This window comes from Aotus nancymaae, unplaced genomic scaffold, assembly GCF_030222135.1.
Source record: "Aotus nancymaae isolate 86718 unplaced genomic scaffold, 86718_ANA_hifiasm-v0.15.2.pri h1tg000002l, whole genome shotgun sequence".
NCBI classification, from domain to species: domain Eukaryota; kingdom Metazoa; phylum Chordata; class Mammalia; order Primates; family Aotidae; genus Aotus; species Aotus nancymaae.
In genome coordinates, this window is record NW_026988413.1 from 14,702,199 (window position 1) to 14,729,928 (window position 27,730).

General features: G+C 40.5%; 2 protein-coding genes across 21 annotated transcripts in view; both read left to right on the forward strand.

Moving 5' to 3' along the window:
- Positions 1-27,730, forward strand: part of KEL (Kell metallo-endopeptidase (Kell blood group)) — a 299,932-nt gene that overhangs the window by 183,152 nt on the left and 89,050 nt on the right. The gene's annotated exons all lie outside the window — the stretch shown is intronic.
- Positions 25,101-26,045, forward strand: LOC105713732 (olfactory receptor 9A2). The gene has a single exon (XM_012447502.2). The coding sequence runs from the start codon at positions 25,101-25,103 to the stop codon at positions 26,043-26,045; it is 945 nt and encodes a 314-aa protein (XP_012302925.2).

Here is a 27,730-nt window from a genome sequence, read left to right on the forward strand (position 1 = left end):
TGTTTTCTGTGGGAATGACAGGAAGCCAAGGAGCCCTCTGGGGACTTCTGAGGCACTGATGTTACTCCTTAGAATAATGAGATGCCCTCTGTTTTGAGGAAGTAACATTTGAGAAAAAGATCTGAATAAAGAAAGGGATAAAGACCTAAATACACCCAAGCAGCTGATGGCTTAGGATCAGCACCTTTGCAGTGCGTGTCTCCTGGCCCTTCTCCTCCTAGGACCATGGAAAAAAGATGAGATCACGAAACAAACGCAAAGGAATTTTCCCAGCTGGACTAAAATTATGACAGCCTGGGTACCTAGTCAGGGCTGGATCCAGAGTTTCCATTTGGAGACGATATTTGGATATTTTGTCTCCAAATGGATCCAGAGTTTAGGGATCTAGGGAGGCAGAGAATGGAAGCCTGGGACCATAGCAGCCTCTTGTTAAAATTCTCCAAAGAAAGTTTCATCTGGAGAAGTCTGGGAACCAAACAGTGAGATTAATAAGCAGATCTCTGCCTCCAGAGGCAGAGCCCTTGGTGGATACATCTTGGGATCTGGCTCCTGTGAGAAGATACACACCCTGGGGTAAAGATAAAGAGAATATGGTGAGGCCACTCTAAGCTTCCAGCTCTCTAGTAAACTCTGAGTCACAGTCTTTCTTCTCAGAGTCATTTAAACTTTATGCATGATATCTCCAGCTCAACCCCATCCACACTGAGACAGAAATAATGACTCAGAGATTTCAAGGAAAAACTGTACAATGAAGATAATGCAAATGGGCCCTGAGTTTAAGAACAGCCAGGGCTGGAGGGGTTGGCTAGGCAATCTTTCTGTAGGACTTGAGCCTAGAACTGAAATTTGGAGCTGATCCATTGAAAGCAAAGAAGAAGCCGGGCGCGGTGGCTCATGCCTGTAATCCCAGCACTTTGGGAGGCTAAGGCGGGTACATCACTTGAGGTCAGGAGTTCAAGAACAGCCTGGCTAACATGGTGAAACCCCATCTCTACTAAAAATACAAATAATTAACCAAGCGTGGTGGTGGGCGCCTATAATCCTAGCTATGTGGGAGGCTGAGGCAGGAGAATTGCTTGTGCCCAGGAGGTAGAGGTTACAATGAGCCGAGATCACGCCACTGTACTCCAACCTGGGCAGCAAAGCAAGATTTGGTCTCAAAAAAAGAAAGAAAGCAAAGAAGAATGTAGGTCACAAGGCTAGAAATGGAGGAGGAAGAAGAAAGGAGCCAGTTGCTAGCAGGGAGCTCAGGTAGGCAGACAGGTGTTGGCCAGAGCAGGGCTGGAGGCAGGGGCTTGGGAATTGAAAGGCAGGAGGATAGACAGGGGCTATGTGGGCCTTCATGACTATTCATTTTCTATTGCTTCTGTAGCTAATTACCACACATTTTGTACACAACAAACAACACAAATTTATTACCTGACAAATTCTTCAGGTCAGTAACTTGACACAGGCCTCAATGAGCTAAAATCAAGATGTCATCAGGGCTGCCTTCCTTTCTGGAGTCTCCTTGCTTCTCCAGCTTCTAGAAGCTGCCCACATTCCTTGGTTTATGGTTCCCTCATCCTTCTTCAAAGCCAGCTACATGTGTCTCTCAGAACGGTCTTCTGTCATCATGTAGCTCTTGACTGAACTCAAAGGGAAAGTTTCTCCACATTTACAAATCCCTAAGATTAGATTCAGCCCACCTGGATCACCCGGACTAATCCCCTCATCTCAAGGTCATCAACACAATCACACCTGCAAAGTCTCTTTTACTATGTCAAGCAACATTTTCACAAATTCCAAGGATTAAGGCTTGGATATCTTTGGGGGGCATTTCTTGGCCTGTTGCAGTGACTACCGTGCAACTTTGGTGCCTGGTGAACCACTTATCTGACCAGATCCATTCATCTTTGCACAATTGTGTTCATTCCTTATAAATATGTAGCATTAACTCTGTTAAATGATCATAACATAGAGCAGCCTCCATAATCCAGGAGAATAATCCTAAATCTGTCCTTACTTCCTTTGGGATTAAAGGCACATGGAGCAATGTTAATTCTTGTTTCCTTCCTAGCCTTCCCAAAGAGAAAGAGCTAGAATTGAAACAGTGAGGGGAATTATTACTCTAGTCTCCCGGGCTTTCCTGGCTTTGAAGAACTGCCCCATTTCCTTTTTGTTAACTTCTTCTTTTACTTGATGAGATAAATGAGAAATGCAGTCATTTGAGTTGATGAAGTCTTCAGTCTCCCAGGGATTTCTTCCTCAGTCAACTCTTTATCTTTTCACACAGTTTATTAATGGACATTTCCTTTGTGATTGCTTCATTGTTCCGGATTGATTCCTATACCAGCTTCAACTCCAATAACCCCTCAGCCCCTGGCTAAAAAATAATCCTTCTCCACTCATGCCTCCCATTTCACCTGTGTGGTGATTGACTATACAACTGCTTGTTCCTCTACGTCAAACCCAAGCAAATGCAGGCAGCAGAATAAAACAAGACAGTTTTCCCGTTTTTATTTTCCTGTTGACCCCCTTTCTGAATCTTCTTACAGGTCAGCAGCCTCTGGTATAACAAACCAAAGAAGCCCTTTGAGGTGTCATGAAATGCTGCTGTCAACTTTTGCTCTCAACTAGCTCTGACCTAAATCAGTTTTAGGCGGGCCAATCCTCATGGATTCTAAGGTAATCTGAAAAATACTAACAAATATCTAAGCTAAAGATGTTTAGATATTTGTTAGTATTTTAAGATGCTTTAGCTTAGATATTTGTTGATCTTTATTTTGTTGATCTTTATTTTGTTGATCTTTATTTTCATCAGACCATGTGTAATTATCACACTCGGGACCTCGGACGTGGGTAAAACACACAAACATAAAAACCCACCTGCTTATCAGTTACTGATAATCTAAGCTACTTCTTGTTTCAGTTGTTTCATAATAAAATTATTGTTTTGTTTTTGAAAATCTAAAGAAGAAAATGCCTGAAGTCGGGGAAGAGCTTGAGAAAGGAGCTGTATATGTTCCTGAGGGAGTTACAGTGCACCATAATCATCTCTGAATGTGCGTTTCCAGAAGAGGAAGAGAGTCCAGGGACTGCAATAAAAATGCCGACACCTCTGCTCAGATCTGCCCTTTTATTTCCTGGGATATGTTGACATTTCGACTTGCATTATTAGACTGAATCTCATAAGGCTGTGCCCGGCCATTAGGTCAGACACAGATAACTCCCTGGTGCACTTTTTTTCTTGGATGTGCCATATCTAATCCGGGCCCATTGCTACTGCAAAGGATCTCTCTGTCTCTACATTTTGGCATAAAGCCAACTTGAAGTGGCATGAGGACAATATGTTTAGAAAAGGACGGATGGAAAGGTTGAATATGTTTGGTGGTAGGGACAGAAGAAAATTTGTGATCACATTTTCAGCAACTGTCTAATTCATCTCTTTTTGTTTGTGGTAAAGGAAGGAGGTAAGGATTGAATGGCTCACTCTAGGTGCCTGAGTTTTTTCTTTATATGCTGCAGGAATCCTTTGTTTTCCTGATGTGGTCTGCCTCCCAAAGCCAGATATCTTCTTATTGGGGGGCTTTTCTGCCCCAGTCTCCAGCTGCCTCCTAGCACGTCTGCAGATTTTCACTGCTGCCAGAGTTGAGAGTGGGAGTTTCCTCTCTCAATTCTGACTCATTCACAAATCAGGGGATGGGGTAGCTCTTTATTATTGCACAGGAATATGTAACTGCTAGATTTTCAGACAGATTTGAAGAAGAAATTATCTCGCATGATAATACCTGTAGGCTGGAATCAGGCAGAAAATAGTTTTCTTGAGAATTGATGTGGGTCTCCTGGATAATTGAAGAGTCTAGCAAGAGGGTGCTTTCCTGGTGGTGGATGGAGATAGGGGCTGAATTAGGGCCACTAAGTACAGTTGTATGAATGTAGACTGCACAAAGATGCTGATGGAGAGACTGAAGGGGCACATGGGGGCTGAAGGAGCTGCATCTACTTGACGGAAAGGGACACCTATTTTATGCACAAGAACGATACACTGTACTTGCGCCAAAATGTCTTGCCTCCCCGCCAACTGATCCCAGACAGTTTGCTTAGATGTCTAAAACAAATACAAATCATAGGGTTAACTTGATCTACTTGTTACATACGATTGTCACAGATGTCACATATGGCACTTTTGCCAAACTTTATGAGTCCAAGCAATACAAGATTTAAGAGGCAGGGGCATAGAGCCATATCTTAAAGGGAGGAGTGCCAAAAAATGGGTGGCCCTTTAAAAACCTGTCATGGGTAAGTCAACAAAATTTTCTTTTTCTAAGGCTTAAGCTACTGTATCTGATATCTGATCCTGAATAGAAAGAAAGCCACTAACCCACCCACTCTCATTTTACTCCCCTTCTCAGAGAACAGGAGGCCACAGTATCTGAAGTCAAGCTTGTTCTGATATTACAATGTCTTTCTTCCTTTTTGTCCATGTATGAGGAAGACAGACACATTGCCCCACTGGGCACTTTATGTCACCCAAGATGCGAGCATCTCTGAAACATAAAAACAACAAAATATTACTCTCTCTATCACACAGGCACATCGCAAGACCTCAAAAACATCTTGCTTTACTCCCACAACTGATCCCAGACAGTTTGCTTAGATGTCAAAAACAAATACGAATCATAGACTTTATTTGCTCTATGTGTCACTATGCTTAAAAACCACACAGCAGGCCGGGCGCGGTGGCTCAAGCCTGTAATCCCAGCACTTTGGGAGGCCGAGGCGGGTGGATCACGAGGTCAAGAGATCGAGACCATCCTGGTCAACATGGTGAAACCCCGTCTCTACTAATACAAAAAATTAGCTGGGCATGGTGGCGCGTGCCTGTAATCCCAGCTACTCAGGAGGCTGAGGCAGGAGAATTGCCTGAACCCAGGAAGCGGAGATTGCGGTGAGCCGAGATCGCGCCATTGCGCTCCAGCCTGGGTATCAAGAGCGAAACTCCGTCTCAAAAAAAAAAAAAAAAAAAAAAAAAACCACACAGCATAGTCTTGATTTTTGCATATATTGTAATGTGTCTCTTAAAATGTGTGATACATTTTTATGTAACACATTCTGTTAATGAATGCTTATTTTTCAGTAACCTATTTACCTCTCAAAAATTAGAGAAATTTATTTCAACAAAAAAAATACAAGACTTTTTGAAAAGTTTCTTTATCTGTGAAGTTTTTCTTAGTAAAAGAAGCCAATACTTGGCCAGGCATGGTGACTCACATCTGTAATCCCAGCACTTTGGGAGACCGAGGTGGGTGGATCACCTGAGGCCGGGAGTTCGAGACCAGCCTGACCAACATGGAGAAACCCTGTCTCTACATATAAAAATGTAAAATTAGCCAGTTGTGGTGGCACACACCTGTAATCCCAGTTACTCAGAAGGCCGAGCCAGGACAATCGGTTGAACCCGGGAGGCAGAGGTTGCAGTAAGCCGAGATCATGCCATTGTACTCCTGCCTGGGCAATGAGCAAAAATCCATCTTCCAAAAAAAGGAAGGAAGGAAGGAAGGAAGGGAGGGAGGGAGGAATCCAAGACTCCTGGAAAACTTGTAAGAGTTATTCAACTTACATTTCTTTACATAGATATTCCTCTGTATCTGAGCTGAAAGCATCAGTAAATGTTTGTGTGATATAAAAACTGATTTTAAAATCTGTTTTCTATTGATATTCTAATTTTTCAGAGTAAGGAAGGGGTGGAGCAAGGCAAATAAATCATGAATGATACGGGCTCCAGTGGTAGCCATGACAAACAGGGATGGCTCTGCTGGAATGGCTTTCAATTCTGAATCATATTGATAATAGTGGCTGCGTGGTGGCTCATGACTATAATCCCAGCACTTTGAGAGGCTGAAGCAGGAGGATTACTTGAGCCCAGGAGTTCAAGACCAGCCTGGGCAATACAGTGAGACTCCATGTCTACAAAAAATATAAAAATTAGCTGGGTGTGGTGGTGTGTGCCTGTAGCCCCAGCCACTCAGGAGGCTGAAGTAGAAGAATCACTTGGGCCTGGGAGTCTGAAGCTGCAGTGAACCATGATTGTACCACTGTACTCCAGCCTGGGTGACAGAGCCAGACCCTGTCTCAAAAGAAAAAAGAAAAAAAAAACCTAAAAACGTAGATAGTAGCTACTAACACCAGCTATTGCATGGTAGAGTTTGAATTTGAATCAGGTCTGATCCCAAAGACTCTGCTCTTATTTTTTTGTGTTATTTTGTCTCACCAACCTAAACATAAACTAAACTTGTATATCATTAAATTGCTTATTGATTTATATTGAGTCTATAAAAGATAGCTTGCTGATTGAATGAGAAGACTGTGAGAGACATAGGAGAAAGGGAGTTCACATATAATGACTACAGATTTATTCTGGAATTAACCTGTGAGGGAGAATTATTACATTCAGTTTTTAGACAAGAATGTAGAATCTCACAGAGCTTAAGTAAATCCCAGTGTTTCTGGGTCATTGCATGTTGGGGGCTGAGACTGAAGCTCTGATTTCACCCACTTCACACAGTGTGCTTTTCCTCTACGTCATGCCAAGAATAGTAATGCTATGACTGTTTCAAATATCCTGTAGCTCAGCAATGTCAGAAACTGTAAAACTGAAATTACTTACATTATTTGATAAGTTAAATCCAAAATTCACGAGGAAGAGAATAAGTAAAACAGACAGAAACCCAAATGCTTATAATGGACAAATAATTGTTGATTCATTTTTGTTGTCCTTCCTGGAGGTGACTCTTCCAGTGGGAATATCACATATTTTTGCTCCATTAATTCAGGAGTGGTTAACTAATTTGCTTCAGCCAGTAAGATGTGAGTAGAAGTAATGAGTCACTTTGTAGCAGAAGCTTTAAGAGTTCGCATTTGAGTCACATTCTCTCTTTCCCCTCATCTGAGATCATAGAAGAATGTACTTAAAGGGAGCTTTCTTATATATGTATTTTATTGCACTTTAGGTTCTGGGGTACATGTGCAGAACATGCAGGATTGTTGCATAGGTACCTACATGGCATTGTGGTTTGCTGCCTCCATCCACCTCCCTACCCCCATCACCTATATCTGGCATTTCTTCCCATGTTATCCCTCCCCAACCTCCCTACCCCCCACTGTCCCTCCCCTGTTCCCCCACAACAGACCCCAGTGTGTGATGCTCCCCTCTTAAAGGGAGCTTTCTATTGCTCCAGGTCCCTACAGTATAATAATGAGTAGAGTCTACTTCCTGGCAAGCAATGGATGCATGGCATGAGTGAGAAACAAAGCTAGTTGTGTTAAAAGCCATGGAAAGATTTGAGTTGTTTACGACTTCAGCGTGACCTTGCAGTAGCAGATGCTGTTAGTGTTACATTCTGATCCCTTTGGTTTCCTTTTATCGTTTCTGTGTTAAACTCTATGTACCTTTGTCGTCAGAGATAAAGAAAGGCCAAGGTTCATAGGAGAGAGTCACTGTGGTCACGAGAAACACAAAACCACAGAAGTGAGAAGTTAGAAAAGCAGTAATGGAGAGAAAGCGAGAGACAGAGAGACACAGGAGGCCCAGGAATGCAAGCAGAAAGCTAGAAAAAATAAAAGGCAACCCAAGAGAAGCAGCAGAAGTGACAAAGAAAAGCAAAAATTATGAGCAGAAGGAGGAAGGAAGTGCAGGCAGAAAGAGACAGGATTAGAAAAGTCACCCAGAAGTCCTTACTTGGGAGTTGGCATTTTAGGGATTGGGCGTGGCCAGAGGCTGAGCACAGAAGCCAGTCTAAAGCACCCCTGTGAGGCTTTGTGGATGCCTTTCTGCTGAGAACTCTCCCTCAGCCACATATCTCCAGGTTTCAGCAACAGCAAAGCCATTCAGTTCAGGGAGCAAGGGGAGCCAGAACAGAGAGACAATAAGATCCCTTAGGGGTGACCATCTGCTACATATTTATAGTAGCTGAAGGCAGAAAGGAAATCAAGATATTAGATTCAAGCTCTGGAATCCAGGCAAGACCCATTGGATGCTGCTGCTCTGACAGTCCCTGAAAGATGTGTGGTGTGTGGATTGCAATGGATTTCTAGGCACTGCTTCTTACAGTGCTGTGGCTATCCCAGTGTACCACCCTTCCCTGACACTACTCACTCTTGTATGGGGGCTGACAGCATGGGCCTAGGACCACCTACATTTATATCTTGGCCTTGCAAATTGCCAGTTGTATGACCTTGGGCTGATACTAATCCTCATGGAGCAGAATTTTCCCCAGCTGTAAGATGAAAAACAGTAGAGCTAGCAGGAGCATCACACTGGATTATGGCTGCCACATAGTAAGAGTTCAGTAACAGCAGTTTCTGCTGTTGTTATTGGCATGGAAACTTCATTCTCATCATCTCTCCTTCTAACCCAACCACGCTTTTTTAAGATGAAGGTGACGGGTGTTTGTGTGTGTGAGTAGCAAATAAAGTCAGAAATAAAAGCACACAAATGAAGTCCTGATAAAATACACTTTAGTAACTGTCTTTCTGGAACCACAGACATTTTTCCAGAACCGTATCCTGGTCACCAGCAATGACATCTAGCAGAAGTGGATCTATCTCCCTAAGCAGGGAGCATGCAACCCTCTGACAAACCTTAATGGCAAATCTAAACTCATCTTGACTAATCAAAACCTAATCCTTATAACTCATTCATTCTTCAGATCCAGCCAATGCATCTTAATTCATGAGTCCAGTATGGTGAGCTTTTCTTGAGGTGCTTGCATTCACTTCGGCAGCCTCCTGACTGTGGTACCCAGATTTTGACGCAGAGACATAAGCCCCTTGGGAATGGGGCAAGCGACCCTGGCCCTGCTGGGCAAGTGACTCCGTAAGTTAGAATTTGTCAGCACCTTCCATTGAGTCTTTGATGAAGACACTGTTTCTCCCTATAGAGCCCAGGGCAGTGGTATCCATGACTGATATCAGGCTAGAGATCACATGGAGATGACAGGGAAATCCAATGAGAACAGTTCTCTTGCTGTTCTTTGCTCCCAAGGATGATGGTGCTTTTTACACACCCTGTTTTGAAACTTTTGGGGCCTTGCTGATTTTTAGAAATGAGCTGGGCCAAATGGGAAACTTTAGACTCCAGCAGGGTGCTCCTTGTGGGAGCAAGGGAAAGCCAGGAGTCCTTTGGGCTGTATGATGCTGATGCTTAAACTGACAGTGGGTCCACTCAGACGGCACCAAGAGGCAGGTGGGAACTGTGTCCAGCACCTCAGGTGTGTATGTGTGTGGTGGGGGCTTTGGCGTTTGGCCTGGGTTTGAAATTTAACATTTACATAACAGTTGTTCACTAGGCATTCATTAAGTAAACCCAAATAAAAATCTGGAATTTTATTCAATAAAAATATCCCCAATATTATGGGGATAGTAATGCCTCCCTCATAAGGTTATTTTCAGAATTAAAGACAACATTTTATGTAACACACTAGTCAGGTCTTCCTGGAGTATAGATGAGCACAGTAGATGTTAGTAAGCTGACAGGAGCAAGCTAAGGTTTGTTTAGCAAGGCTCTTCTCCAGAGCTCTCCTGCTGTCTGGCCTCACTGTTCCAGTGTTACTGGATGAAGAAGAGTCTGGAGCTTCAGCATCCCCAGCTGTGAGGTCCCCTTCCCCCTTTCTCCACTGCTCAGTCCCAAGGGACTGTGTCTGCCTGGCATTCCATCAACCATTTCAGGCACTGACATTGTCAAAACATCACACTTAAAAGCTCATGGATCCTGTCCATCATGTTCAGAGGCATATTTACTTGTCATGATTGAAAAGGACATGCCACACTCATTGCTGAGGTACTTACTGAGCATTTACTTTGTTCCAGTATGTAACTTATTCAACTCAAAGCACCTATCTTTGATTATAAGACCGCTGATCTTCAAAAGTACATTTGTCAGTCTCAGAATCTTAGAGTTGGCAGGATTCTTGGAGGTCACTCCAGTCAACCTACCTGTACTTCAGTCCCTGCTGACAATAGCTGCCTGCCTCCTGTAGAAGGCTGGTCTAGGAGTTCCTGGTCACTCGTTTCAACTCAGCTACTAAACTGCTGCATGACCTTAGCAAGTCACTCGATTTCTGAGTTTCAGACTTATGATATATAAAATGAAGTGTTGGAAAACATTATCTTTCCATTGCTGATATTCTTTGGCCCTTATTAATATCATAGTCATTCTAATCTCTTGTTTCTCCACATTCAAATATAGACACTCTGTGCCCTAACCTAGAAAGAGGAGGAGGTGTTTTTTTTTTTTTTTTTTTTTTTTGCCATGGCAGGCCTCTAAGTTTGTTTTTTGGGATCTTTCTCTCTCTCTCCTCCCTTCTTCTTCCCCACCTTCCCTTTATCCTAGAAATATGTATTACATTTCCAGAATATCTGAAAAAAACAAAACCCTGGATCTATACCTTATGCTTCCAAAAAAATAATAAATTCCAGATGGCTCAAACAGACTTAAATGTAAAAAGTAACAAACGGGATTTTTTTTTTCCTTTTTTAATTTCCTTGGAGTATGAACGTAGGCTTTTCTAAGGAAAACACAGATCCCGGGAGTCTAAAAGACTGTTAAGTGTAACTGCCTAAGGATGAAATATTTATGCAAGATAGAAGCAAAACATAAAAACAAAAACATGAAATAAAGATTTGTTTGATTTGTGCAAAATGTTCTCTTAAAAACCTGTGCATTCATTAAGGAAAACTATAAATGATTTTTAAAATATGAAAAGAGCCCAACCTCACTCTAAATTAAAAAACAAAATTTAATAAGAATTACTTTTGAATAATGGTTATTTTTCAGACAATGTGCTAAAGATACAGCAGTGAACAGAGTGGACACGGTCTACCCCCGATGGAGTGTATTTGATGAAGACCAATATTACCGTACACTATACAACCAGGGAAACACACACACACACACACACGCAATGACAAAATAATGAATCATTTTGAGCAAGAAGCTACACGATTGTCTTAGATGTGGGAGTGATCTCTGGAACAATCCTTGTAAAGATATGAGGGAGAATATATTTGGACAGACCTGTGATGGGGTCACAGCAGAGGCTTAAATCCCACGGGGAGCGCTGAGCTAGGACGGCTTTCTGGAGCTGTCCTGAATCACGTCCAGAGTCGTCCTGAATAGAAACTTGGGGTCTGGGCATTTATACTTCTGCATCCATTGGATATAGGCTATCTTAGAGGAAGGGCTACCATCTTGGGGAAGGTGTTTCTCTTTTATGGGGGCAATTTCGGAGTAATTAACATCCTAGTTCCGAATGGGAGTCCGGGCAACACACTGCAGCATCTACTATAAGGATATCTGGAGAGCTCCTGGCAGGGAACCTGAAGATGGACATGTCTGTGAGGTTAGGGGAAGCATCTATAGGAGTAATCATTAACTGCTATCTGGTGCTAACTAGGCACAGCATGGTGGGAACCAGAATGCACACTCACAGATAGAGCACAAAGGGATGTCAGTGTTTCTGAGCAGAGGAGTGACAAGATGACATGAGAGAAAGGTATTTCTAGAAATCATGCAGAGTCCTCACAGGTCTCAGGACTTTAACCAAACGGCAGACAGAAAGGTTTTAATCAGGGGAGAGACCTGACCTGGTCTGTGTTTTAAAGGATCATGCAGGCTGCTACGGGGAGAACAGAGCAGACAGAGGGAAGTGAGGGTAGATGTGAAGGTCAGTTAGGAAGCTTTGTGGCAGGTAAGTAAGGATTGTTCCTTCTCATTTCCTCTTTTGTGGATAAGGTCTCTGCCACTGGGATAATAATCCTATCTATAATAACACACGTTATTAATGCAATAATACATAGTGGATAGATAATAACCCTATCTATTCTACTAGTTTGCCATAATGTCTTTTTCTTTCTCTGGGCTATAATGACTTCTCATACCTGTGACCAAGTATGCTTATGTGGGAAAGTCAGCATAGACATGAGATGGCCTTGAGCTTAAAGGATATTCAGCAAACATTTCTACTCACTTGTAAAATCTTTAATCTAGATAAGTTTATGTACTGGATCTGGTGTGGACTACAATGGCCTATGATGTTATCTAGAGAGAGCTGATGCAGACGAAAATGTTGGCTTTGTGGAGGGGTTCCATCCAAACAGTAATGAGTGGAAAGCCCTCATGGGAGGCTGAGAGGCTCAGGTCACCACTAAGAAGACGGCTCAAAAACTAGCTCCATTTCTGCCCCTTGACTTTAGCAAGGTAAAGATGGAAGAAAAATTACATGTCACGCACATCAATGCCCTGATATTTCAGACGAGAAAGCCAAACCAAGGGGGGTGAATATTCACACCGGATATCACACAGCTAATAAGTATGAGACGGAATTAGCATTCAGGTTTCCTGATTCCAATTTTAATGGTTTATTCATGACCTTATGCTGTTTTGAAATTTTTCCACTTTCACCAAAGATGTACACTTTAAAACTGTGTTCTCAATGTTATGAGCTCTACTGACAGAAAATATCTGTCTTTGTTTTTACAAAGAAAATGTTCTATTCCCCTAAGAGGTGTTTGCAGAAAGTCACTCAGAAATGTTTTGATAGAACTTAGCCAAAGAGACATCTTTTTGGGGAAAGGTCTGAAAGCTCTTTGCCACACTCAGATATCCATTAGGGCTACATAAGCCGTTTTCTCTTCCTGGTTCCTCATCTGCTGTCCCATCCCCCTCTCTACCCCCACCTCCAAACCAGAATCTATTTAACTCACTTTGCCTACTTATTCTAATTGCTTTCTGACTCACTCCAATTCTATCTTTATCCTTCACCTGCCTTTACCTCATTTGTGTCCTCATCGGGCCCCCAATAATGAGCCCCATCCTCCTTTATATATTTTGAATTTATTTTTATTTTATTTTAACATTTTATTTTAGGTTCTGGGATCAATGTGCAGAACTTACAGGTTTGTTACATGGCTATATATGTGCCATGGTGGTTTGCTGCACCTATCAACCCATCATTTAGGTTTCAGGCCCTGCATGCATTAGGTATTTGTCCTAATGCTTTCCCTCCCCTTGCCCCCCAACCCCCGACGGGCCCTGGTGTATGATGTTCCCCTCCCTGTGTTCATGTGTTCTCATTGTTTAACTCTCATTATGAGTGAGAACATGCAGTGTTTGGTTTTCTGTTCCTGTGTTAGTTTGCTGAGAATGATGGTTCCCAGCTTCATCCATGTCCCTGCAAAGGACATGAACTCATTCTTTTTTATGGCTACTCATGGTGTATGTATGCCACATTTTCTTTATCCAGTCTATCATTGATGGGCATTTGGGTTGGTTCAAAGTCTTTGCTATTGTGAACAGTGCTGCAATAAACATACATGTGCATGTGTCTTTATGGTAGAATGATTTATAATTTTTGGGGTATATACCCAGTAATGGGATTGCTGGGTCAAATGGTATTTCTGGTTCTAGATCCTTGAGGAATTGCCACTCTGTCCTCCACAGTGGTTGAACTAATTTACATTACCACCAACAGTGTAAAAGTGTTCCTATTTCTCCACGTCCTCCCATCTGCTGTTTCCTGACTTTTTAATAATTGCCATCCTAACTGCCATGAGATGTATCTCATTGTGGTTTTGATTTGCATTTCTCTAATGACCAGTGATGACAAGCTTTTTTTCATATGTTTGTTGGCCACATAAATGTCTTCTTTTGAGAAGTGTCCATTCATATCCTTCACCCACTTTTTGATGTTTTTTTTTTTCTTGTAAATTTGTTTAAGTTCCTTGAAGATTCTGGATATTAGACCTTTGTCAGATGGCTAGATTGTAAAAGTTTTCTCTCATTCTGTAGGTTGCCTGTTCACTCTGATGATAGTATCTTTTGCTGTGCAGAAGCTCTTTAGTTTAATTAGATCCCGTTTGTCAATTTTGGCTTTTGTTGCAATTGCTTTTGGTGTTTTAGTCATGAACACTTTGCCCATGCCTATATACTGAATGGTATTGCCTAGGTTTTCTTCTAGGGTTTTTATGGTTTTGGATTTTATATTTAAGTCTTTAATCCATCTTGAGTTAATTTTTGTATAAGGTGTAAGGAAGGAGTCCAATTTTAGTTTTCTGCATATGGCTAGCCAGTTTTCCCAGCACCATTTATTAAATAGAGAATCCTTTCCCCATTGCTGTTTTTTGTCAGGTTTGTCAAATATCAGATGGTTGTAGATGTGTGGTTTTGTTTCTGAGGTCTCTGTTCTGTTCCATTGGTTTATATCTCTGTTTTGGTACCAGTACCATGCTGTTTTGGTTATTGTAGCCTTGTAGTTCCAGTTTGAAGTTAGGTAGCATGATGCCTCCAGTTTTGTTCTTTTTGCTTAGGATTGTCTTGGCTATATGAACTCTTTTTTGGTTACATATGAAATTTAAAATAATTTTTCTAATTGTGCAAAGAAAGTCAATAGTAGCTTGATTGGAATAGCATTGAATCTATAAATCACTTTTTCACAATATTGATTTTTCCTATCCATATGCATGGAATGTTTTTCCATTTGTTTTTGTCCTCTCTTATGTCCTTGAGCAGTGGTTTGTACTTCTTGAAGAGGTCCTTCACATCCCTTGTAAGTTGCATTCCTAAGTATTTTATTCTCTTTGTAGCAGTTGTGAATGGGAGTTCAAGATGATATGGCTCTATGCTTGTCTATTATTGGTATATAGGAATGCTTGTGATTTTTGCACATTGATTTTGTATCCTGAGACTTTGCTGAAGTTGCTTATCAGCTTAAGGAGTTTTGGGGCTGAGGCAGTGGGGTTTTCCAAATGTATAATCATGTCATCTGCAAATATACAATCATGTCATCTGCAAACAGAGACAATTTGACTTCCTCTCTTTCTATTTGAATACTCTTTATTTCTTTCTTTTGCCTGATTGCCCTGGCCAGAACTTCCAATACTGTATTAGATAGGGGTGGTGAGAGAGGGCATCCTTGTCTTATACCAGTTTCAAAGGGAATGCTTCCAGTGTTTGCTCATTCAGTATAATACTGGCTATGGGTTTGTCATAAGTAGCTCTGTTATTTTGAGATATGTTCCATCAATACCTAGTTTGTTGAGAGTTTTTAGAATGAAGGGCTTTGAATTGTATCGAAGGCCTTTTCTGCATCTATTGAGATAGTCATGTGGTTTTTGCCATTGGTTCTGTTTATGTAATGTATTACATTTATTGATTTGTGTATGTTGAACCAGCCTTGCATCCCAGGGATGAAGCCAACTTGATCATAGTGGATAAACTTTTTGATGTGCTGCTGGATTCAGTTTGCAAGTATTTTATTGAGGATTTTTGCATCGATGTTCATCAGGGATATTGGCCTGAAATTTTCTTTTTTTGTTGGTCTCTGCCAGATTTTGGTATCAGGATGATGCTGGCCTCATAAAATGAGTTAGGGAGAAGTCCCTCTTTTTCTGTTGTTTGGAATAGTTTCAGCTCCTCTTTGTACCTCTGGTAGAATTTGGCTTTGAATTTGTCTGGTCCTGGGCTTTTTTTGGTTAGTAGGCTATTAATTACTGCCTCAATTTTAGAACTTGTTATTGGTCTATTCAGTGGTTTGACTTCTTCCTGATTTAGCCTTGGGAGGGTGCATGTGTCCAGGAATTTATCCATTTCTTCTAGATCTTCTAGTTTATTTGTGTAGAGGTGTTTATAGTATTCTCTGATGGTAGTTTGTATTTCTATGGGATCAGTGGTGATATCCCCTTTATCATATTTTTATTGTGTTTATTTGATTCTTCTATTTTTTCTTCATTAGTCTAGCTAGCTATTTTGTTAATTTTTTCAAAAAACTAGCTTCTGGATTCATTGATTTTTTGAAGGGTGTGTGTGTGTGTGTGTGTGTGTGTGTTTCTAGCTCCTTCAGTTTTGCTCTTTTTTTTTTTTTTTGAAACAGAGTCTCGCTCTGTTGCCAGGCACCAGGCTGGAGTGCAGTGGCACAATCTTGGCTCACTGCAACCTCTGCCTCCCGGGTTCAAGCAATTCTCCTGCCTCAGCCTCCCAGGTAGCTGGGACGACAGGTGCACACCACCACACCCAGCTAATTTTTGTATTTTTAGTAGAGACAGGGTTTCACCATGTTGGCCAGGATGGTCTCGATCTCTTGACCTGGTGATCCGCCCACCTCGGCCTCCCAAAGTGCTGGGATTACAGGCTTGAGCCACCGTGCCCGGCCAGTTCTGCTCTTATCTTAGTTATTTCTTGTCTTCTGCTAGCTTTTGAATTTGTTTGTTCTTGCTCCTGTAGTTCTTTTAATTGTAATGTTAAGATGTCAGTTTTAGATCTTTCTACCTTTCTGATGTGGGCATTAGTGCTATAAATTTTCCTCTTAACACTGCTTTGGCTGTGTTCCAGAGATTCTGGTATGTGTTGTCTTTGTTCTCATTGGTTTCAAAAAGCTTATTTATTTCTGCTTGACCTTTCTTTCTGGCTGCCCTTAACATTTTTTCCTTTGTTTCAAGCTTGGAGAATCTGACAATTATGTGTCTTGGGTTTGTTCTTCTTGAGGAGTATCTTAGTGGCATTCTCTGTATTTCCTGAATGTGAATGTTGCCCTGTCTTGCTAGGTTGGGGAAGTTCTCCTCGATAATATCCTGAAGTGTGTTTTCCAACTCGGTTTCATTTTTCCCCGTCACTTCAGGTACACCAATTAATCGTAGGTTTGGTCTTTTCACATAGTACCATATTTCTGGGAGGCTTTGTTCATTCATTTTTATTTTTTTCCTACTCTTGTCTTCACACCTTATTCAGTAAGTTGATCTTCAATCTCTGATATCCTTTCTTCCACTTGATCGATTTGGCTATTGATACTTATGTATGCTTCACGAAGTTCTCATGCTGTGTTTTTCTGCTCCATCAGGTCATTTATGTTCTTCTCTAAACTGGTTATTCTAGTTAGCAGTTCCTGTAACCTTTTACAAAACTTCTTGGCTTCCTTGCATTGGGTTAGAACATGCTCCTTTAGCTCATAGAAGTTTGTCATTACTAACCTTCTGAAGCCTACTTCTGTCAATTAGTCCACCTCATTCTCTGTCCAGTTTTGTGCCCTTGCTGGAGAGGAGTTGCAATTATTTGGAGGAGAAGAGGCATTCTGGTTTTTGGAATTTTCAGCATTTTTGCATTGTTTTTCCTCATCTTTGCACATTTATCTGCCATTGATCTTTGAGGCTGATGACCTTTGGATGGGGTTTCTGTGTGTGGGTTCTTTATATTGATATTGATGTTGTTGCTGATTGTCAGTTTTTATTCTAACAGTCAAGGCCCCTCTTATGCAGGTCTGCTGGAGTTTGTTGACCCCTGTTGGGAGGTCTCTCCCAGTCAGGAGGGATGGGGCTCAGGGACTCACTTAAGGAGGCAGTCTGTCCCTTAGCAGAGCTGGTGTGCTGTGCTGGGAGAATTCCTCTTGTTAGGATCAGCCGCTCTCTTCAGAGCCAGCAGGCAGGAACGATTAAATCCGCTGAAGCTGCATCCACAGCTGCCCCTTCTTCCAGGTGCTCTGTCCCGGAGAGATGGGGGTTTTGTCTGTAAGCCCCTGACTAGGGCTGTTACCTTTCCTTCAGAGATAACCTGCCCAGTGAGGAGGAATCTAGAGAAGCAGTTTGGCCACAGACGCTTTGCCATGCTGTGGTTAGTTCCACCTAGTCCAGACCTCCCAGCATCCTTAACTGTCAGGGGAAAACTGCCTACTAAAGCCTCAGTAATGGTGTATTCCCCTCCCCACACCAAGCTGGATCATCCCAGGTCAACTTCAGGCTGCTGTGCTGGCAGTAAGAATTTCAAAATTTCAAGCCAGTGATTCTTAGCTGGCTGGGTTACAGGAGAGTGGGCCACACTGAGCAAGACCACTTGGCTCCCTGGCTTCAGCCCCCTTTCCAGAGAGAGTGAACGGTTCTGTCTTTCTGGGGTTCCAGGCACCAGTGGGGTACAAAAAAGACTCCTCCAGCTAGCTTGGTGTCTGCTTAAACAGCTGCCCAGTTTTGTGCTTGAAACCCAGGGCCCTGGTAGTGTAGGCACACAAGGGAGTCTCCTGATCTGCAGACTGTAAAAGCTGTGGGGAAAGCATAGTAACCCAGCTGGGTAGCACAGTCCTTCATGGCTTCTCTTGGCTTAGGGGAGGGAGGTCCCCTGGCACCTTGCACTTCCAGGATGAGGCAACGCCCTACTCTGCTTCTGCTCACCTTCTGTGGACTGCACCCATTGCCTAACCTGTCCCGATGAGATGAACTGGGCTCCTCAGTTGGAAATGTAGAAATCACCCACCTTCTGCATTGGTCTCCCTGGGAGCTGCAGCACAGAGCTGTTCCTATTCAACTATGTTGACCCCTCTTTTGGATTTATTTATTTCAAAATATTTTCAACTTTATTAAGATTAAATTTTGTACAACATCTGTGGCCATTTATTTTATTTTTAAGGTTTTTTTTTTAATTTTTTTATTGCATTTTAGGTTTTGGGGTACATGTGAAGAACATGCAAGTTTGTTGCATAGGTGCATATGTGGCAGTGTGATTTGCTGCCTTCCTCCTCTTCACCTTTATGGGAGGGGAGCACTACACACTGGGGTCTGTTGGGGGGAAATAGGGGAGGGACAGCAGGGGGTGGGGAGTTGGGGAGAGATAGCATGGGAAGAAATATTTTTAAGGTTTTAATGAGTACATAATAATTGTTCACATTTGGGGGGTACATATGATATTTTGATGTGTATACAGTGTGTAGTGACCAAATCAGGGTAATTAGGATATCTATCACCTCAAACATTAGTCATTTCTTTGTGTTGGGGACATTCAAATTCCTCTCTTTTAGCTATTTTGAAATACACAATACATAGTCATTTAACTTGTCACCCTCCTATGCCATAGAACAGTGGAACTTATTTCTCCTATCTAACTATAATTTTGTACCCATTAACCAAACACTCCCTGTCTTCCCCTCCCCTATACCCTTTCTGGCTTCTGTTAACCATTATTCTATTCTATACTTCTATGAGATCAACTGTTTCAGTTTCCACATATGAGTGAGAACATGTGGTATTTGTCTTTATGTGCCTGGGCCTTGGTACATTAAGTGGAATTATTTCACTTAATATAATGTCCTCCAGTTTTATCCATGTTGACACAAATGACAAGATTTCATTCCTTTTAATGACTGAATTCTATTCCATTGTATATATACCACATTTTCTTTATTCATTCATCCATTGATAGATACTTGAGTTGATTCTATATCTTGACTATTTTGAGTAGTACAATGCAGCCATTTCAAGTGCAAGTTGTGATGAGTTTTGACAGATTTATATGCATCTAATCTCCTCGTCAATCGAATTATAGAACCTGTTTATCACCCAAAAGGTTTGTTTGTGCCCCTTCCAGGTCAATTTCTATTTCCAATTTCAGTCTCAGGCAACCATTTGCCTTTTGTTACTACAGATTAAATTTTTTATTTCTTTAGTTTCTTAATTAAATAATAAAGAATTGACCTTTATGTGTGGATTCTTTGTCTTAACATAGCCTTTTAGAGACTCATCCTTGACCCATGATGATGCATCTATAAACAGTTCATTTCTTTTTATTGCCTGTAGTACTCTACCATATGAATATACCACAATTTATTTATCTGCCCACCTATTAATTGTCATTTGGGTCATTTTGCAGCTTGTTATGAATAAAACTATCAACTTTTATGTTTTTTATACTTGAAAATATGTTTTCATTTGCCTTGGGAAAATATCTAAGTAAAATTGCAGGTATGTATGGTAAGTATATATTAAACTGTTGTTATTTGTACCCATTTACATCCCCACCAGCAATATATAAAGATTCCAGTTGCTCCACATCCTCATCAACACTTAATGTGGTTAAAATCAGTTGAAGATATCTGGATCTGTGTCTAAACTCTGTATTTTGTTTGTCTTTTGTTCATTGATCTACATGACATTATGCCAAAACCACACGGTCTTGATTACTGTGGCTTCATAGTAAGTCTTGAAATTATGTATTGTGAGCTCTCCAGCTCTGTTCTTGTTTTTCAAAATTGTTTTTGCTATTTATGTCCTTCACATTTGCAGATAAGTTTTAGGGCCAGCTTTTTGATGTTAACAGATGTTTGGGATTTTGATCAAAATTGCATTGAACCTATAAGCTAATTTTGAGAGAATAGACATTTTAGCAAAATTGAATATTCTCATTCATGATAATAGAATATTTCACCATCTGTTTAGGTCTTCTTTAATTTCTCTCAGGAATTTTTTATGGTTTTAAGTGTATAGGTCTTACATATAGCTTGTTAAATGTATTCCTTAGTTTTCTTCATGTTTTGAATGTTATTATACATTGTATTATTTATTTACATTTCCAATGTTTGTTGCTAGTGTATAACAATACCATAGATTTATTTGTATATTGACCTTTTATCCTGTGACCTTGATAATCACACTTATTAGTTCCCATGGACTTCTTAGGATTTTCAACATATAGAGATTATGTCATTTGCAAATAAAAATTTATTTTTTTATTTCCTAATGGTATACTTTTTATTTCATTTTCTTGCTTTATTGAATTGGCTAAAACTTCCACTACAATGTTGAGTAGAAATGGTTAGAGAAGATAGCCTTTCCTTGTTCCCAATCTTAGAAGAAAAGTGTTAAGTCTTTCACCGGTAGGTTTGATGTTAGTGCCAGGTTTTTTTGTTGTTGTTGTTGTTGTTGTTGTTGTTGTTGTTTTAATAGCTTCTGTTTACCAGTTTGAGGAAGATCTTTTTGTTGCTAGTTTTTAAGAAATGAATGTTGATTTTTTTTGTCAGATGTCTTTTCTGCCCCTATCCAAATTATCACGTGATTTTTCTCTTTGATTTTGTTAATATGGTGAATTACTTTGGTTAATCTCCTAATGTTAAACCAACTTGGCATTTTTGAGATAAAAATCACTATCTTGTTCTAGTTTACTATACTCCTTACATATTGCTAATTTTTAAAGGAATTTTATATCTATGTTCATGAGAGATACTGGTTTATAGATTTAATTTCCTGTGATGTTGTTGGTACCAAGATAATTCTGGCCTTATAAAATAAATTGGAAAGTGTTCACTTCTCCTCAATATTCTAGATGATATTTTGTAGGATTAGTATTATTTCTTTCTTAAATATTTGGTAGAATATACCAGTAAAGCCATCTGGTTTTCTGTGCAAAAAGGTTTTTAATTGTGAATTCAATTTATTTAACGTATTTGGGAATATTCAGTTGTTACATTTGTTTTTGAGTCAGTTTTGGTCATTTTTGTCTTTCAAAAATGTTTCCATTTCATCAGGGTTGTTAATTGATTTCCCTTTTAAGGTGTCTTATTTTTATTCTCTTCAACTTAAAATTAAAATTTTAATTATGCCTTCCACTTATAACAGACCCGGAAAACAAGACCCCTTGTATTATACAGTCTTAGTAATTGTGTGAATCAATACAAAATGTTTGGAGTGTAATTTTGTGCCAATAAAAGGTGATAGCTTCAATACACCTGCATTTGACCCAGCCATTCTAACTCTGGGAATTTTTTTCAGAAGTATAATTGTTTATGTACTTACAAAGATCTAAGAATATTTACAGCATCATTTTTTTCATAATTAAAAATGGAAACAACAATGAAAACTAATTAATAGAGAGCTATCTAGTAAAGAATGAAACATCCACATAATGGAATCCTATGTGAAAAAAGAGAGGTAGAGTGATATGTGCTGATATGGAAAGTTATATTTTATATGTTGTTAAATGAGAAAGAAAGGTTGCAAACAGATTTTCACAGCCTTTACAAAAAAGGATATGGAGATATATGCTTGGAAAATATCTCTAAAATTGCATGGCAAGTAGTTGGGCTTGGTCAATTTAAGGAATTGGAAGAAAGATTATTCCCAATTTATACCCCTAGGCACCAATTGAAATTCTCAGATTTAACAGGTATACTTAAAAATACTTAAAATGAAAACCAAAATGCAGACAAATGTTTTATAATTCCTACTTTTTCTGTCTTACTCCAGCACTAGACAGATTTCCAATTTACATTTTGTCAGTTCCTCCAAGTTGCAAACATAACTGCGTACATAAGCTGTCCTTATGCTCTCTCTGCTTTACAGTGGTCCAGCTGGTAATCAGGGACATGCCATGGGGAAAAAAAATGGCTGGAAGAATCTTGCTCAGATGCATACAGATGCACATAGGTTCAGAGGAGTGAAAACCTGAGGCAATAGCACAGAACAGAGTTCAATTTAGGGGTGGAACCTCTTACAGTATTCTGTAGGGTCTACAGGACTAAGAGCAGGAGCCTTTCAAAATGAATAAAGGAGTCATCAGGCTTTTTAGAGGATTTTGGTGAAGTTAAGGTTTTGATCAAGACCAATATGCAGACTTTTTTTGGGGGGGATATTGGTGCATGTTTTAGAGGCCAATTGTGGTGTCTCCTATTGTGGGAAGTAGATTGATTTGGGCTCCAAACAACTGGAAAAACTTGAGAAAAGCCTAAGGGCAGAGGGGGTTAACTGTTTAGAATCTGAGACATCTGGAAACCTAGACTTGAGGCTTTGCAGGAAGGCAGCCCTGATATTAAGAAGTCCCTGGCCTGGCGACAGAGCAAGACTCTGTCTCAAAAAAAAAAAAAAGAAGAAGAAGAAGTCCCTGATTGGTAAGATTTCAGGTTTTCCCACCAAACAAAACCTTTCAAAAGTCCTAAAACTTAATTGGTCAAAAATAGGAACAACAGAGTTTGTTCTGCTCCCACTAGACTGATTGCCTGGGGACTCCCTGAATGTGGACTAATTAAGAAGAGGTACATTGATGACTAAGTACCTTTGGGAAGAAGGGAAGAGGGAGGGGAGCAGAGAGAGAGAGAGGACCCCCAATTTTGAACAACACTTATTTCTGGGCTTTTTCTAAGCTCTTCCATGAGGACAGTTTCCTTCTTCGCCATGAGTAGAGACGGCAGCAACTTGCCCTGGCCTCTGTGCATGGCTCAGCATCAGCAAGACAGGAGCTAGCCTCAGTGGAGCCCTAGAGAAAATTAGAAGGGGCAGCAAAGCCCCTCCATAGAGGTGAGTGTCTTCCTAAGGGGTCTCCTCTGTGAAGGAGAGGGTGAGAGCAGTTTAGGGTGGGACGTTCTGGGCCTGCCTATCTTCTAGATCTTGAAGTGTGGGCTAGGGGAGCAGCAGAGTGTATAGGCTAATCTCCAAATCCTTCCTGCATAGCAGAGAGCACTTCCAGCTCCTCTCAGACCCAATGCTAGACATAGACATAGCTCCCTGATAGTCGGGGTCCTTCTCGCTCATGGTTCCTCATCTTGTGCTGGTTATGCAGAGGTTGTGGAAAAGCAGACCACTGAGCTTTCCCATCAATCCTGCCCCTGAAGCTTTGTTAACCATTAGTAAAACAGTGACAGAGACATGGAGGGGGTTACCTAAGGAAGGGAAGGGAGGGAAGGAAGATTTTGGTAATGTGAAGGAGGAAGGAAAACCAACTGGAGTAGGATTGAGGGAATGTGGCCCAACCTGCCCTGGTCAGAACAGGATTATTTAATCATACATATGCATCTTATATGTAAATATATGACATGTATATCTTATATATTTAAATATCTCATAAATAAAATATATATGATATATATTTTATATATCTTATGTAAGTAAGATAAGATAAATAATATAATAAATAATATAAGGTATTGTAGTTAGCTGTGTGGGTGATGAAATCTGACAGACCTGGGTTCAAATCTTGACTCAGACAGCTATTAGTTGGGTTCCCTTGTGATGAATTAATATATAATTTAATATATAAGATATATCTATGATATATATTATATAATATCTAGCTATATAAAAGTTATATATAATATATAACTACTTAATTTGTGTATGTAAATTTTATGTGCCAGCCTCAGAATACAACAGTGAAGATATGTCCTAGCCCTTACGAAGTTTATATTCTAATGTCGTAGATAAATAATAAATTTAAACTTCCTCTTCCTCTTCCTTGCTTAATTTTTTTCCCTGTGGCACAATTAATAAACTCGGCTATTACATATTTTTCTTATGTGTCTTGTGTGTGGTCTAGCCCCCACCTCTTCCTTGAATATAAGCTCCATAGGGCATGGAATTTTCTTTGTTCTGTTCATGACTACATTTGTTTATTGTTAAATGAAGGAATTAAGTAAATAATTAGACATAATACCAGTTAATAACAACAACTGTTATGAAAAAAATGGAAGTCCGATAATGAGTGTGTCTTTCTGTTTTGGGCAGAGTGATTGGAAGGAGTCTTTGGAAAGGGTGACATTTGAATAATTGGATGAAGCGACAGGCTGAGAGCCAGGCATCCTTAACAGCTGGCAGTCCCAGATCTATTCCTTATCTGTGCCAGGTGCCATCTTTCCTTCCTCTCGCAACTTTGGAAGAAAATGGAATTAGAGAAGAATGGATCTGCTCTGGGAAATTATCCCAAGCTCCAGAGTTCTCACTTAGAGATCTTGCTGTTCTGTAAAATGGAGATTTTAATATCTGGAACAGCAGGGATATTGGTCTTAGACCCTCTGCCTCCTTTCTGCTGGCCCTAAGGTGGATTCATGCATTACCATTACAGATGAGAGCTGGGGTTTAAAGTTCCATTCTTTGAACATCATATAAATCTGTGCCAGATGCCGTTATGTCATCGGCACAGGTAACCTAAGAGAAATTAGGACAACTCCAAGACCAGAGGGACCTGATTGACTCACCTTCAAAACTGGCCTATTTAAAAGGTCTTAGCCTCTGCCCAATGAGAGAAGCTACATCTAGTGGGGAAAAGGACAAGGAAGGTATTTCACCACCAATAGAAGATATCTTCACCCACTCCAGGGGGCTGGTTACACAGGGAAGTGAGAGCCTCACATGTAGACTTGGGGTGACAGCATGTCCCTCAAGCTATGTGCCGAGCACAGTAGCAGGAACATGTCACCTGATTCTCAGGTTGGAAATAGTTTCTTATCCTAATCTTTCCTTCTTCTCTCTAGAGAGCAGGACCATGTGGAGCAATGCCACCTCTCTTTTAATCTCTGGGCTTCAAAAGAAGCAGAATTAAGGACTAAATGATGGATAACCACTCTAGTGCCACTGAATTCCACCTTCTAGGCTTCCCTGGGTCCCAAGAATCACACCAGATTCTTTTTGCTGTATTCTTTTTCTTCTACTTGGTGACACTAATGGGAAACACAGTCATCATCGTGATTGTCTGTGTGGATAAACGTCTGCAGTCCCCCATGTATTTCTTCCTTGGCCACCTCTCTGCCCTAGAGATCCTGATCACAACCATAATTGTCCCCATGATGCTTTGGGGATTGCTGCTCCCTGGGATGCAGACAGTGTCTTTGTCTGCATGTATTGCTCAACTTTTCCTGTACCTCGCTGTGGGGACCACGGAGTTTGCATTACTTGGAGCGATGGCTGTGGACCGTTATGTGGCTGTGTGTAACCCTTTGAGGTACAACATCATTATGAACAGCAGTACCTGTATTTGGGTGGTAGTTGTGTCATGGGTGTTTGGATTTCTTTCTGAAATCTGGCCTGTCTATGCCACATTTCAGTTTACCTTCTGCAAATCAAATTCCTTAGACCATTTTTACTGTGACCGAGGGCAATTGCTCAAGCTGTCCTGTGACAACACTCTTTTCACAGAGTTTATCATTTTCTTAATGGCTGTTGTTATTCTCTTTGGTTCTTTGATCCCTACAATTGTCTCCTACACCTACATCATCTCCACCATCCTCAAGATCCCGTCAGCCTCTGGTCGGAGGAAAGCCTTCTCCACCTGTGCCTCTCATTTCACCTGTGTTGTGATCGGCTACGGCAGCTGCTTGTTTCTCTACGTGAAACCCAAGCAAACGCAGGGAGCTGAGTACAATAAGATAGTTTCCCTGTTGGTTTCTGTGTTAACCCCCTTCCTGAACCCTTTCATCTTTACTCTCCGGAATGACAAAGTCAAAGAGGCCCTCCAAGATGGAGCAAAACGCTGCTGTCAACTCCTCAAAGATTAGCTGTTCTCGAAGTCAGTGTTGGGTGGTACAAGCCTCACTGTCAATTATTAAATCACCTAGAGAACTCTAACTCCTCTCTTCTCTTATCATCATTACAAAAGTCAAAGAGTGTGTACAATTCCCCGTCACACTATGGAAGTAGATTAGGTTGGTAAAAATTAAATCCATTCTCTGCTCAGGAGAATCTCATAGCCTTAGTTCCTGCCTGTTTCCACTGTTGAACATATTCTTGTGATTTGGGAGAGACTAGTGAAAGGAAATGCATATATTTTTTTAAGAGTTCTATTAGTCCAGTTAATTTCCTTATAGTCCACTTCTGAAAATGTATTTTCTGGGGAAGGGAGGAATTGAGGAGGGAGGTGGACTGAGAGAGGTGTCCTAATCAGAGTACAAAGGTAGAGATGCTCACTTTGGTCCTTCATCAACTGTTGCTAAGTCCTTTCCTCTATTTTTGTGCAATTTTTTGACAAGATGACTATATATATTTTAGATATCCTAAGGCTCTTTTTCTCTGCCCCACTGATACTGCCAAGTAAGTGTAACATGTTTACTTTACACTGATACTGCAAAGTAAGTGTAACATGTTTCTGTTTTGTCACAGAATTAGTCTAGAATGGTGACATGAGGATTGGAATGCTTCTCATTCAGCAAATCTTTGTGGTGTAAAGAAGATAAAAATATTTGAGGATAAAAATGGGGGAAAAGTTATTTTTGTTAAGCTTCAGCACATTTCTTTCACTGCCCATCTTTGTGATGTGCATAGGGACAGGGGCAAATAAGAACTAAATGACTAATTCTAGAGAGCATCCTGTATTTTATAGCTGTTTAGAACAACTATGTCTGTTCAGACTGTATCCAGATATAGACTTCAAACTTTATAATGTCTTTTGATTCTTCATCTCTCAAATCCAACAGTCTCAATACCATCATGTATATCTTCTCTGTGGGCAGAATTTAAAAAAAAAATAAGAGGCTATCTTTTTGATTCCCAGATTTCTAGCAATTCCAGGGATTGGCTGTTTGGTAATCTAACTGTTGGAATTTCACATAATATTGGAAGAAGGGCTTATAAGGAAGAAGTTTACCTAAACAACAACAATCAGCAGATCCTGCCAGCCCTAAAGTAAGTGAGAAAATTGAGCTGTTCAGCAGTAGGTTGATGAGGTTACTGAGAATTTTAAAGAGTACTGTGTGAGGATGCCTTGTTGTCTTGTCTTGTGAGGAGCAACAACCATCATGTATGGATTGGGTAGATTGCATTGTATTAAAGCACCAGACAAGGTGGGGAATGGGCTTTAAATTCAGCCAGTCCATGCTCTGCAAGCCAACCAATGGGCCCTGGTGGGACTGCATTGGCTGGAGGAAGTGGAGACTTTTGCTTAAACAAAGGTGCCCATAGTTTCCAAGCCCAGTTAATGAGGATCTGTTCTAACCAGAAAGACTACCATTTTTCTAATTCACTAACCCAGAGATGTATCTTTTAACAGATGAGAAAATAGAGGCTCAGAGAATTTAAATAACTTGCCAGAGTTTACTTAGCCATTCACTACATCACATCTATCAGACTGGAAAAACATAAAACTCTGAGAATACTAAGTATTGATCTGAATGCTGGAGAATAGATTTTTTAAAAATCAACTTCTGGTGGAAACATAAGATATAAGATTCTGTTATAAAGATACTTG

Bases quoted from the DNA above. Each gene is read 5' to 3' on its own strand.
- LOC105713732 (XM_012447502.2), top strand. From the start codon at position 25,101: ATGATGGATAACCACTCTAGTGCCACTGAATTCCACCTTCTAGGCTTC.